The sequence below is a fragment of the Phalangium opilio genome, unplaced genomic scaffold, assembly GCF_054372755.1.
Source record: "Phalangium opilio isolate 3A_F unplaced genomic scaffold, DU_Popi_V2 ptg000537l_1, whole genome shotgun sequence".
NCBI classification, from domain to species: domain Eukaryota; kingdom Metazoa; phylum Arthropoda; class Arachnida; order Opiliones; family Phalangiidae; genus Phalangium; species Phalangium opilio.
The window spans coordinates 665947-679292 of NW_028324243.1; the positions used below are offsets into that span (position 1 = coordinate 665947).

The window sequence follows — 13346 nt, forward strand, 5'->3', positions numbered from 1 at the left end:
GGGACGTTTAAGAGAGCGAGAGAAATAACACGTTTCATAACAACGCGGAATTTCTACACTTTTGGTTATTTCAAATGGTTTGGACTTTTAACTCTCCTACTATTTTAGTTGACCTTTTCATTTTCTAAACCATCAACACCTTCAAAGCAATTCCACTGCACATCTCTTTAAAAAATCACTTTTGTCTAGGGCCGTTTCACTATACTTATTCTTGAACACGCTATTAGGCCAGATCGGGCAACGTCAATGAGGACGCAAGGTGCATTGGCGTATCGTCATACTCATTTTTTAACTCGTAATTAGCGCCGCGTTCTATTAACAATTTCACAACTTCATTGTGGCCGTTCATAGCGGCAAGGTGCATTGGTGTATCGTCATTCTTATTTTTTGTCTCGTAATTAGCGGCGCGTTCTAGTAACAATTTCACGACTTCAGTATGGCCTCCTTCAGCGGCAAGGTGCATTGGCGTAACGTCATTCTTATTTTTTAACTCGTGATTAGCGTCGCGTTCTATTAACAATTTCACAACTTCATTGTGGCCGTTCATAGCGGCGAGGTGCATTGGTGTATCGTCATTCTTATTTTTTGTCTCGTAACTAGCGACGCGTTCTAGTAACAATTTCACGACTTCAGTGTGGCCTCCTTCAGCGGCGAGGTGCATTGGCGTAACGTCATTCTTATTTTTTAACTCGTGATTAGCGTCGCGTTCTATTAACAATTTCACAACTTCAGTGTAGCCTTCTTTAGTGGCAAGGTGCAATGGCGTATCGTCATTCTTATTTTTTATCTCGTGATTAGCGCCGCGTTCTATTAATAACTTCACAACTTCATTGTGGCCGTTCATAGCGGCAAGGTGCATTGGCGTATTGTCATGCTCATTTTTTATCTCGTGATTAGCGTCGCGTTCTATTAACAATTTCACGACTTCATTGTGACCGTTCATAGCGGCAAGGTGCATTGGTGTATTGTCATTCTTATTTTTTATCTCGTGATTAGCGCCGCGTTCTATTAACAATTTCACAACTTCATTGTGGCCGTTCAAAGCCGCAAGGTGCATTGGTGTATTGTTATAATCATCTTTTAACTCGTGATTAGCGTCGCGTTCTATTAACAATTTCACAACTTCATTGTGGCCGTTCATAGCGGCAAGGTGCATTGGTGTATGGTCATTCTTATTTTTTAACTCGTGATTAGCGTCGCGTTCTATTAACAATTTCACGACTTCAGTGTAGCCTTGTTTAGCGGCAAGGTGCATTGGCGTATTGTCATACTTATTTTTTATCTCGTGATTAGCGCCGCGTTCTATTAACAATTTCACAACTTCAGTGTGGCCCTCCCTGGCGGCAAGGTGCATTGGTGTATTGTTATAATCATCTTTTAACTCGAAATTAGCGCCGCGTTCTATTAACAATTTCACAACTTCATTGTGGCCGTTCATAGCGGCAAGGTGCATTGGTGTATTGTCATACTTATTTCTTATCTCGTGATTAGCGCCGCGTTCTATTAACAATTTCACAACTTCAGTGTGGCCGTCCCTGGCCGCAAGGTGCATTGGTGTATTGTTATAATCATCTTTTAACTCGAAATTAGCGCCGCGTTCTATTAACAATTTCATAACTTCATTGTGGCCGTTCATAGCGGCAAGGTGCATTGGTGTATCGTCATTCTTATTTTTTATCTCGTGACTAGCGCCGCGTTCTATTAACAATTTCACAACTTCAGTGTGGCCCTCCCAGGCGGCAAGGTGCATTGGTGTATTGTTATAATCATCTTTTAACTCGTAATTAGCGCCGCGTTCTATTAACAATTTCATAACTTCATTGTGGCCGTTCATAGCGGCAAGGTGCATTGGTGTATGGTCATTCTTATTTTTTAACTCGTGATTAGCGCCGCGTTCTATTAACAATTTCACAACTTCATTGTGGCCGTTCATAGCGGCAAGGTGCATTGGTGTATCGTCATACTTATTTTTTATCTCGTGATTAGCGCCGCGTTCTATTAACAATTTCACAACTTCATTGTGGCCGTTCATAGCGGCGAGGTGCATTGGTGTATCGTCATCCTTATTTTTTATCTCGTGATTAGCGCCGCGTTCTATTAACAATTTCACGACTTCAGTGTAGCCTTGTTTAGCGGCAAGGTGCATTGGCGTATTGTCATACTCATTTTTTATCTCGTGATTAGCGCCGCGATCTACTAACAATTTCACGACTTCGCTGTGGCCCTTCCTGGCGGCAAGGTGCATTGGTGTATTGTCATTCTTATTTTTCATCTCGTGATTAGCGCCGCGTTCTATTAACAATTTCATAACTTCATTGTGGCCGTTCATAGCGGCAAGGTGCATTGGTGTATGGTCATTCTTATTTTTTAACTCGTGATTAGCGTCGCGTTCTATTAACAATTTCATAACTTCATTGTGGCCGTTCATAGCGGCAAGGTGCATTGGCGTATTGTCATACTCATTTTTTATCTCGTGATTAGCGCCGCGATCTATTAACAATTTCACGACTTCGCTGTGGCCCTTCCAGGCGGCACCGTGCATTGGTGTATTGTCATACTCATTTTTTATCTCGTGATTAGCGCCGCGATCTATTAACAATTTCACAACTTCATTGTGGCCGTTCATAGCGGCAAAGTGCATTGGTGTATCGTCATGCTTATTTTTTATCTGGTGATTAGCGCCGCGATCTATTAACAATTTCACAACTTCAGTGTGGCCTCCTTCAGCGGCAAGGTGCATTGGTGTTTCGTCATTCTTATTTTTCATCTCGTGATTAGCGCCGCGTTCTATTAACAATTTCACAACTTCAGTGTGGCCTCCTTCAGCGGCAAGGTGCATTGGTGTTTCGTCATTCTTATTTTTCATCTCGTGATTAGCGCCGCGTTCTATTAACAATTTCACAACTTCATTGTGGCCGTTCATAGCGGCGAGGTGAATTGGTGTATCGTCAAACTTATTTTTTAACTCGTGATTAGCGCCGCGTTCTAGTAACAATTTCACGACTTCAGTTTGTCCTTTAGCAGCGGCGTTGTGCAAAGGCATATTATCATCATTGCCCTTTAGCTCGTGATTAGCGGAGTAATTTAGAAACTTCACAATTTCAGTGTTTCCTTGTTTTTCGTCACGGTCCATTGGCGTAGCGTCATCTTCATCCTTTAACTCGTAATTAGCACCGCGCTCTAGTAACAATTTCACAACGTCAATGAAGCCTTTAGCAGCGGTGAGTTGCAATGGCGTACAGTCATTCTCATTTTTTAACTCGTAATTAGAACCGTGTGTTAGTAACAACTTCACGACTTCAGTGTGCCCTTTTTCAGCGGCGAAGTCCAATGGAGTTTGGTCATACGCATCCTTTAACTCGTAATTAGCGCCGCGTTCTATTAACAATTTTACGACTTCAGTGTGGCCTTCTCCAGCGGCGAGGTGCAATGGCGTTTGGTCATACTTCTCCTTTAACTCGTAATTAGAGCCGCGTTCTAGTAACAATTTTACGACTTCAGTGTGGCCTTTTTCAGCGGCGAGGTGCAATGGCGTACAGTCATTCTCATCCTTTAACTCGTATTTAGAACCGCGTTCTAGTAAAAATTTCACGACTTCATTGTGGCCGTTCATAGCGGCGAGGTGCGTTGGAGTTTGATCATATTTATTCTTTAACTCGTGATTAGCGCCGCGTTCTAGTAACAACTTCACAACTTCAGTGTGGCCCCTTTTATTGGCGAGGTGCAATGGCGTTTCCCTATGACATGAAGGGGGGTCATAATCGGCACCATTATCCAATAATAATCTGGCGATCTCCAAATTGCCTCTTTTGCACGCGAAATGCAATGGAGTAAAGTAGTTATGGTCTAAGGCATTGACGAGAGCTCGACTTTCAATTAAAAGAGCTGCAATATTAAGGTGGCCTTTCTCGGAGACCAGGTGTAACGGCGTTCTATCTTCCCTCGATCCACAGCAGTTAACATCTGCACCGACATTGATTAAAAGTTTTACTATTTCAGAGGTTTGTTTTGTGGAGGCTATTTTCATTGAAGTGCAACCTGGTTAAAAATTATTATTACTAAAATTAGTAATTGTGTACTCAACTGTTAACTGCATTGTCAAAAACACTTCATGGAGAGGATTGAGAGACATTCACCGTTACAAAACATGAGGAATTTCTTCTCACTTCAAGGAAAAATAGGACTGACACTGAAAATCTTTCACTAAAAGTCCATTACTTTATGGAATAAAGTAATGAACTTTTGCTTTCACTCACCGTCACCGGCGCGTAAAAATGGTGAAAATTGTAAAGCTCACAAATCACAATGCTTGGCCTTATTGATTGATTCTTCTAAAGCCACGTTCACACTGACATGGAAAACCGGTTCGAAGGGATTCAAATCGCTTCCAAAGTTAATATTGAACAAAACTAACACTCGATAAGCTAATTACTAACGCGGTTTCTTGAAGTTGCTTCGCGTTCGCAAACCAACTTGAAGCATCTTTGGATTTTGGAAGCTAGTTTCTAGTTTTCAGGGGTATTTCACATGGGATGAGAATTTTCTCCAGCCTTAGCAGACAACACCAACGAAAAGATGAGCTGACCAATGGAGCTGACAGTACTAGGCCCCAGACTTGTAAATAGTGATAATTTCATCGGGAGCCCTGCGGACTCCGGACCCCCCCAAAGTCCAATTTCCTAGGGTACCCGGGGGCCGGGGCTCCCTAGTGGACAAGGGTAATTAAATGATAAAAACTTGAATATCATACTGAGGCATAGAACTATTTTGGTGTCGAGGAAAAGCCGCGTATTTTTAACTTTTACTTTCACTTTTGAGTCTCTAACTCTTGCGAGGGTTCTCATCGCCTCGAATTTTTCAGGGTACCCAGGTGGTACAACCCCCCCCCCAAATAAAATACTTTTTTCGGGTTGTCCTGTGATTTTTCTTGGGTGTCACAGGCTCTCTGGTACCCCCTATTTACAAGTCTGAGCAGAACCGAAGCTCTTGAAACTGCTTCGACCAATGTCATGTGGTTTTTAAGATCAAATAAATTATGCATGACGTCAACGGTGACGGTTTCTACACCTCCTCCCCTTTCAGTTAAGCGCATGAAATGGCCTCTTAAAGATTCCAAGTAGTAAATCTATTTATTCCTGATTTCTGTCATTTTAGTTCGCCTTCAATCTCCGCTAGGTGCGCTCTTTGCTATCCCTTAAGTGTCGCCACGCCACGCTTCGATTTGATTTTTTTCTCGCCGAGCTGAGGGGCCTAAAGGGCTGCGGGCAGACTGACTTGAGGTATAGCCCCCCAAATTCTAAAGTTAGCCCCCCAAAATAATCCGTAAACCCTACCAAAAAATTGCTGTTAGCAACCTAAAATTCTGTAGCAATATATAAAAAATTATAATGATAGATAGAATATCAAACAGTAAAATTTTGAAGAAAATAACAGATGGAGACAAGTAACATGTTTCATGTTCTTTCGAAGGGAGTCCCAATAGTGTGGACTAAAAGCTAACCAAAACTAAAAACAAAATTAAAACGAGTGAAAATCCTTCATAATAGGTTCCGTACTCTTTATCAATAAAATGTTGTATATCTTTAAAATACGAATAATTTCACGTTGACACAAATTTACGGATAGTTTTAAAGGTCTACACATTTTCCAATGAACCCATTATGCAATTTTTTTATTAAGTTCTTATAATAACTAAATTGCCCAGACTTAGCCCCCCCCCCAAATTTCAAACCCTAGCGACGCTACTGATTACTCTATCATCCTCTTGCCCGTTTTCATTCCTTTCCCCTACGTCACTACATTAACTAGATTGAGACGAATATTATGTAGAACAGCTTGAAAAGAAGTTTTTGGGGGTCTTTGAAAAAGACGTTTCGGTAGGCGTTCTTTTCTTACAAGGTTATACTTTTGTTCTCGATATGTCTATGGTTCTCGATTCGGAATTTCAGCTTTTAGTATTAAATCTATATCTATATAAATCAAAGTCCTGACTGACTGACTGACTGATAATCAACGCCCAGCCCAAACCGCTTGCCCTAGAAGGCTGAAAATTTGCAGGAACGTTACTCATAAGTAGTAGGCGCGTACTAAGAAAGATTTTTCCAATCCGCCGCCATCTTAAAAAATGGCGACCAGAAATGTAAAAAATATTCTGTATGCAACAGAGTCCACGCGTTTCAAACGATTTCGAAAATATTTAGTACACTGGTTTTCTTTGACCTATAGGCGGGTTGAATGGTCTTTCGGGTTCGATTTGTTGCCATCTTTTTAAATGGCGGTCAAAAACTTAAAACCCTTCTTTATAGAATAATGTCCGCGTGAAAAATAATAGAAATGTGCTGACGGGCAACGCCGAGTGCCCTTGCTCCTAGGGTGCTACAAAAATATTAGTCGAATCAGTAAAATCTACCCATTCTTTATATCATTTTAATGGAAGTTCTTATTACACGCGAGCGACGCCGCGGGTAACAGCTAGTTACCTTATATTTATTAATAAAAAGAAATATAAATAAAAAAAAATTAAGTAATATCATTTTTTTAAACCCTTATTGAACCAAAGCAATTAAACATTTATGAATGATCCCTTTATAGAAGGATAGCAAAGAGCACCATCACGCGACGAAATATATGTTTCGATATAAGGTAAAGTCACCCACACTCAGCCAAGCTTGAATTCCTTTTCACACTTATGGCCGCGCATGAGCAGTGCAATGTTTGGCGCCATGAGTTTTACGCTTCTATGGAGTTACAGTGTAAAATAAACTACGATGAACGTGTTTTAGAACGTTTAGTAATTTAATATTAAATAAAATGCCTAGTATTTAAACCGAGAGAGTAAAATTAAAACCACGTTAAGAAATAAACAGTGTTTAAGTTCTTATGGAAACGGTGGAATGATAATAGTTGGTTAAAACTCACTAAGCCTCGGCGACCGTATGGGATCCCAAGTTTATCGGCGGACATCGCCGACGCCGTTCCGAAAACGCTGCGTATAACACCTTGGATGAAGAATAGTTACACTTGGATATATCAGTCGACAAATTTTTGGACCACAAATGGCTTACGCGACCTTCGCACCGCGTCTTGAAACTCCCGTAACAAACAAGAAACACGTGACGGTGACTTTCCATTTAAAAAAAACGGATTCGGACATCGTGTATTCGTGTTCCTGTGCCTACCTTTTTTTAGCCTAGGCCTAGGGCTATTTAACTTTACTGGTTTCTTTTATTATAGAAGGTAATTATATTTAAAGTATAAATAATTTTATGAAATCACCGCATAAACAAAAGCCACTGAAAACGTTCTTAAACCTAACCGCCGTTTATTTTTCAAATTCAAACGGAATCAGAGCAGACGACGTAACAAACGGAAACCAAAAAATTATCATTTCCGGTAAAAACAGCTTGTCGCGTTACCAAATTTAGAACCCCTCTAATGCGCATCCGCGACCGCGGCCAGAAGCACACGTTATACTACGAGTGATATATCCAAGTGTAACTATTCTTCATCCAAGCTTCGACTGCCCGTTTTCCCTTTGAAACGCGCTTACAGATTATCGTCCGTTCTGGGAGATTCTTAGCCTTGTTCCGCGCTCATCGTCATCGGGCGTTGTCTGTTCGTTTGTTTTAATTTTTGTTAAAGGCGCTGCATTTTTTAGTGCTTTAGCGGATTATTTATCATTATTTTATTTTTTATTAATAGTAAATTATGGTTCTTAGATAAAACTGAAGTAAAGGTAACGGTTTTTTACTCTTTCCCAACACCAAAAACTCTACTAGATAAGTGTTTAAGGTGCATTAAAGCCTGTGGGAGGGTCGAATTAACGCCCGATAAAATTAAAAAATATCTCTACATGTGCAGTGAACACGTAATATAGGCGGCATTGCTTCAAAGGCCTAAGCTAGCATGAAAAACCCGCTATTTTTTGAATTGGATTTGCGTGGTCACGTGATGCGCGTAACCAAGGTCACTAGGTGCGCCTGCACGAATCTCCCATCAGAGAGGCCGAAACCTGAGCTCTAAGAACGGGCAGTCGAAGACTCCTTCACCCCTATATCCTCCTAGGCGACACCATAAAGATTCCCTGTGTCGCTTCTTACGTAAGTACCTTTTCTGTTTATATTTCAGGAAATTCGCAATTTGTGTAACCAAAGGGCAGAAAATATAGTTTACTTTAAACCCCATCACAGGATAGAATTTCGGTATTATGAATTGAAAAAAAAAATTAAAATTAGCTCTTTTGTTCTTAATTTTTCAAGTTTAAGAAATTGAGAGAAATCGTATTGGCACGAAAACTTATGAGAGCCTAAAAGTTATGATAGTGAAAAATCGCCCTTGTTTTTCAAATTTGATTTTATAATTGGTTTGAGTTCTTGTGTAATTTAAACTGAACTAAATTAAAATCCAAAACAACTAGAGCGATACACCTTTTGGTATTTGTACGGGTTTTTTCCCCTAATTTCTTAAGGTCTCTATTATCGGTCCTCTTTTACAATGCATCTCAACGAAAGCAGAAACAAACTAAAAAATAAACCCACCGGTTTCAGAACTTGTTTCATCCTCGTTAATTTCCGTTGGACTGTAGTAGCACGCTGCGTATAATGGACTCCACCCGTCAGACTGTAGTGCATTGGCGTCACTTCCGGCTTTTAAGAGCTTTTGGACGATCTTAGCATACCCAAATCGGCAAGCCAAGTACAACGGCGAAAATAATCCAGCGGAGCCGTCCGAAGACCATCGACTAACTTCTTCGTTAAGTCTTTCTCGATACTGAACTAAAGACAGTAACAATCTTTGTTTATTTTTGCCTTGACTTGGTTCGGATTTCGATAATATGTCCATCAAGTCGCTGAGTAAGTGAAGTTTCTTTTCGCGGAGTAATACGTGTAACACGGTTTCTTTCGAGGTGTTGTTGCACGCTGACTTATTTTCGGGATAGTTCGTAGCTAAGAATTCGACGTAACTTTGTAAAATCTTCTCGGTTTCATTGGAGTTTCGGCCATTTCGAATGAGCACGTCGAGGAAAGTTCGAATTACCGAAAACTCTTCTTTTAACATAATTTCTCGAGTCAAAATTGAGAATTTTTTCCCTATTTCTTTTCTGATTTTTAGCAAGATGTAATAGATAGTCCAGTAAGAAGTATTCTGCGAAGGTTCGATGTATGAACGTCATGTTTTCTCCGATTTTATAAACTAATCCCACCTTTAAAGGTAAAATATCAAATTCACTTTCTTCGTCCTCCAGTTCGGGGTAATTCAATTCTTCCATTATGCTTTTTGACAATAAAAGTTCGAGAGCGTATTGCCTGTGTTTTTTTAGTATTTCACTTTCAATAAGTTTTTTCGCAAGGATTGTATTGACGTTACCGTCCTGAGGGCAGCATTTTTCGCGAAAGTAAATTTCTATTTTACCTTCGACGAAATCTTGATAAAAATCCAGTAGAGGCAGCTTGCCAATTATGTCGTATTGCCCTTTGGAAATTCTACGGATCAAATATGACGCTAACAATCTGCATTGCAATGGGACGCCCATAAGTTGCCTTTCGTTATCGTTTATAGAGTTGGATAAAGCTTCGATTGATTTTACGGCATATTCCTTCAAACCTCCGTTCGTTTCAGGTATTGAAATTTTCAAAGCATTAATTTCTTTGTGCAGAAAGTTAACTATAAAGTTTTCTTGATCTTGTTTGGAAAATGGCACCATTTTACAGGCCCAACTGCTCGAACAATTTTCCAACAGTTCTTTGGTATATGGTCTAGTTGACATTATGATTTTCTCAACACGTGTTGTTGTCAACGCCTCCAGCATTGTTAAAACTGTGTATTCGTAACTCGGGCTAATTTCGTCAAATCCGTCGAAAATTAACACCAATCCTCCGCAATTGGTTAACGAGTATTCAAAACACTTTTCTTCGAATGGAGTTTTCAAACTGGTGTTTTCGCTGCAAGCTAAGATATATTTTAGCATGAAATTCGATAACTCTTTCGGACTTTCGATGGACACTCTGTTAATTTGTGCCGATTCTAAAGCCTTTGTGCACGCGTTTAAGTTGACTCTAATTACCCAATAAGAACGATATTTAGATTTGATTTTTTGGCTTAAAACGGAAAGCACGGTGGTTTTTCCCATACCGGGAGTGTCGAAAATGATCAATGTTTGGTTAAATTCATCTAATAAGGTATCTTCAGAGACTTCACAACAGCTACTTTTCTCAAGGTACTGACGTAAATAACCCAGTTTACCACGTGATTTGTACCAAAATAATTTAGAATTTGCATCATACTTTAGCCAATGAATGTTTTTAGTTGGATTTTCTTGCCATAAACGTCGGAAATCATCCTCATTCGTTATATGAACCGTGTTTGGTTTATTTGGATCGCTCACAGCTATTAAGTCTTCAGAGGATACGTTTTCTAATATTTTCTCATTAATAAAAGTTTTTATTTCGAAGCTTCGTGAAACGTAATAATCCATGACGTCACCTAAACTCTCCAACTCTTTTCCGACAGTGATGACTTCATTTTTCATTAATTTAACTATGGTTGATGTATCCACAACTTCAAGTTGACTTACGTCGTCTTGTTGAAAAAAATGTTCTAAATTCAATTTTTCTTTCCCTTGCAACTCGATTACGTTTTTCTTGAATAGACATTCTTGAGCTTCATTGGTCAACTCGCGCCACGTGATTCCGTCATGTTTAATAACGTGGTCTATATTTAACTCGTGGTTATTTCCATCCGTTATTACAACTAATTTGATATTAACTTTAGGTTTGATTTCGTCACGCAAATCTCGTAGAAATTTCAGACGTTCGGGATTAGCGCTCAATTCTCCAGCGCATTCGATAAATATTATGGTTTCTTCCAATTTTTCTTGTTTTAAAAATTCCTTCAAATTGAAGAAAATTTCCGTTGTTAAAATATTTTGCAATTCAAAGGTCAAAATTAAACAATCTCCTTGCGAATTTGGAATCGTTGTCAGGGCCTTCGCCATAGCAATATCGGTTCCGTACTCAGCCTCAATTTGGCACACTTGGTTTGATTCACTTTGGAAAAATTCCGTCAAATCACTCCAAGAAACTTCAGAATCTTCACCCAACAATAACGTTAAATTCTTGACTTGGTCCCGGTATTTTCGGGTTATGTCTTGGTAAATTTGTTTCCTAATTTCAAAATCGGTTAAGGCTTCTTCGGCTTGTTTATTTAAACCAGGGAAAAGGCTAAGCAAGCATTTAACGTATGGCGCAAGTTGACGGATATCCGAATCGGCATTGCAAGTAACGATATCATCTTGAAGGTGCAATGTTTGCAATTTACGAATTATCTTCTTTTGAAATTCAGCTGAAATTTCACTCTTGTCAAAAATTCTATTCGGGATTATTTTCAATTGCTGGAAACGCTGCAAAAACTTCAATTCCAAATCAGTGAAAACGCTGATAAGGCATTCATTTCTTGTAACGGGTTTCGTTTGATAGCGAACTTTTATTGGTTTTTGTTCTGAATTAGTTCCATTTGTATCTGGTATATTTATCGTCATATCTTCTGGATTTGCAACAAATACATTGAATTTTTTGGCCCAATCCATAAAATTCTTGTATTCTTTACCCAAAACTGACTTGCTTTTCCACAAATTAATTTTAATTTTGGGCCAATCAACTACTTCCTTTTTTTCAACCAATGATGGATTTTTCAACTTTTTTAAAATCCCTTTAAGGCTGTGAGAACTTTTGGTGTACGTCAAAACATTTTCGGTTTTAATTTCTGGAAAAATTCGGTACAATTTTCCCACGTGCAAATTGCAACAATTGATGCAATTTGGTGACGAGAGATACGTTGTTATGTCCAAGTGATCCAATTCGGTTGTTTTCCCAGAATATCGCACGTCAAAATCGCTGGCCATTTTGAGCAACATATCACTGCAACCTGGGCTATCAAAAACTTCAGTGTGCGCGTGGCAACCTTCGTAACTTGAGCCTTGGTGAATTTTGATGAAACCTTCGTCATGGATCATCAAATACTTGAGGGAAAATGTCGTGATTTGGGCTAACCATCCACCCAAGGAATGTCCCGTGAAATAAATTTGAAATTTGACGTTGCATTCTTTCTCGACTAGACGGACAGCATCGTAAACTTTGTGCGTAAATGTGCAAGCGGCGTTCATCTGTTTGACATATTTATTCCCAACGATTCCCTTTATATCGGCTCTCAGCGCGTCCAAGTTTTTGAATTTGGTTCCTCTATGGGCTATGACAATTCTGCGTTCCGCTGGATTCCAAAATGCAGCGCCGCAATATCCCCACGTTATTCCGAAGAACTTTTTGTGTCTTGCCGTTGTAAGAAGTTCCCAACCTTGAAGTAGTTGCAAACGATTCTCGTATTCTTCTTCAGTTTCTTTTTCCTTTTTTTCATGAGGAAATTCGTCTTTGTAAGCGCTCCTTGCGAATTGCGCGAGAATGTAAGTATCCAGAAAAGCCGGTACGCTGTCCAACTGTTCTTCGATAGTCCTAGTTTCTTTACTCGTTCCAGATTCGAGGGTATTAAGAAAATCATTGTTGCTTAGTTCTAAACTCGCGTCGAACGTTAATTTGTCGCAGTACGGTGATATGGGAACTCCCGCGTCTAAATCCGAAGTGTATGAAAAACCCGGATTTTATACTCTATATTTTTAAAATTATACCATGGTCTTAAATGGCCATGAGCTAAAGCCAACTTGGGAAGGGGGGAGGGGTTGTTCATATGCCTTTAGTTTCTGCTCATTTCCAAGCAAGTGTTTCAATTAAAAAATTTCAAGACTTTACAAACCGAAAGACAGCATTTCAAAGATTACAACAAAATTGTGAAAAACTTTTATTTTTGAAATTACATTAAGTTAAATGACATTAAATTTAAAGTTACTAATTCCAATATATCTTGTCTTTCCGTCGTTTAAATTGCATAAAATTTTGCATACACGCGCATTTACACCTACGCTAGTGGTTAATCGAGACAGTTTTGGAAAATGTCAATTATTTAACTAATTAAGTCACTAATTAAATTAATTTATTCGCTTAATTAGTTACATAATTGACATTTTGCAAAAGTGTCTCGATTAACCACTAGCGTAGGTGTAAATGCGCGTGTATGCAAAATTTTATGCAATTTAAACGACGGAAAGACAAGATATATTGGAATTAGTAACTTTAAATTTAATGTCATTTAACTTAATGTAATTTCAAAAATAAAAACTTTTCACAATTTTGTTGTAATCTTTGAAATGTTGTCTTTCGGTTTGTAAAGTCTTGAAATTTTTTATTTGAAACACTTGCTTGGAAATGAGCAGAAACTAAAGGCATATGAAAAACCCCTCC

At 39.0% G+C, this 13346-nt stretch overlaps 1 protein-coding gene across 1 annotated transcript; it reads right to left on the minus strand.

Annotated features, from left to right (window-relative positions):
- Positions 1-223: 223 nt before the first annotated feature.
- On the minus strand, positions 224-4220 carry LOC149588677 (uncharacterized). The gene is made up of 3 exons (XM_089862075.1): positions 4137-4220; positions 1319-4038; positions 224-1270 (listed from the first exon to the last, which is right to left on the minus strand). Exons 1-3 carry the CDS (start codon positions 4147-4149, stop codon positions 224-226), a joined length of 3780 nt encoding a protein of 1259 aa, XP_089718201.1. The 5' UTR covers positions 4150-4220.
- Between the last annotated feature and the right edge of the window lie 9126 nt (positions 4221-13346).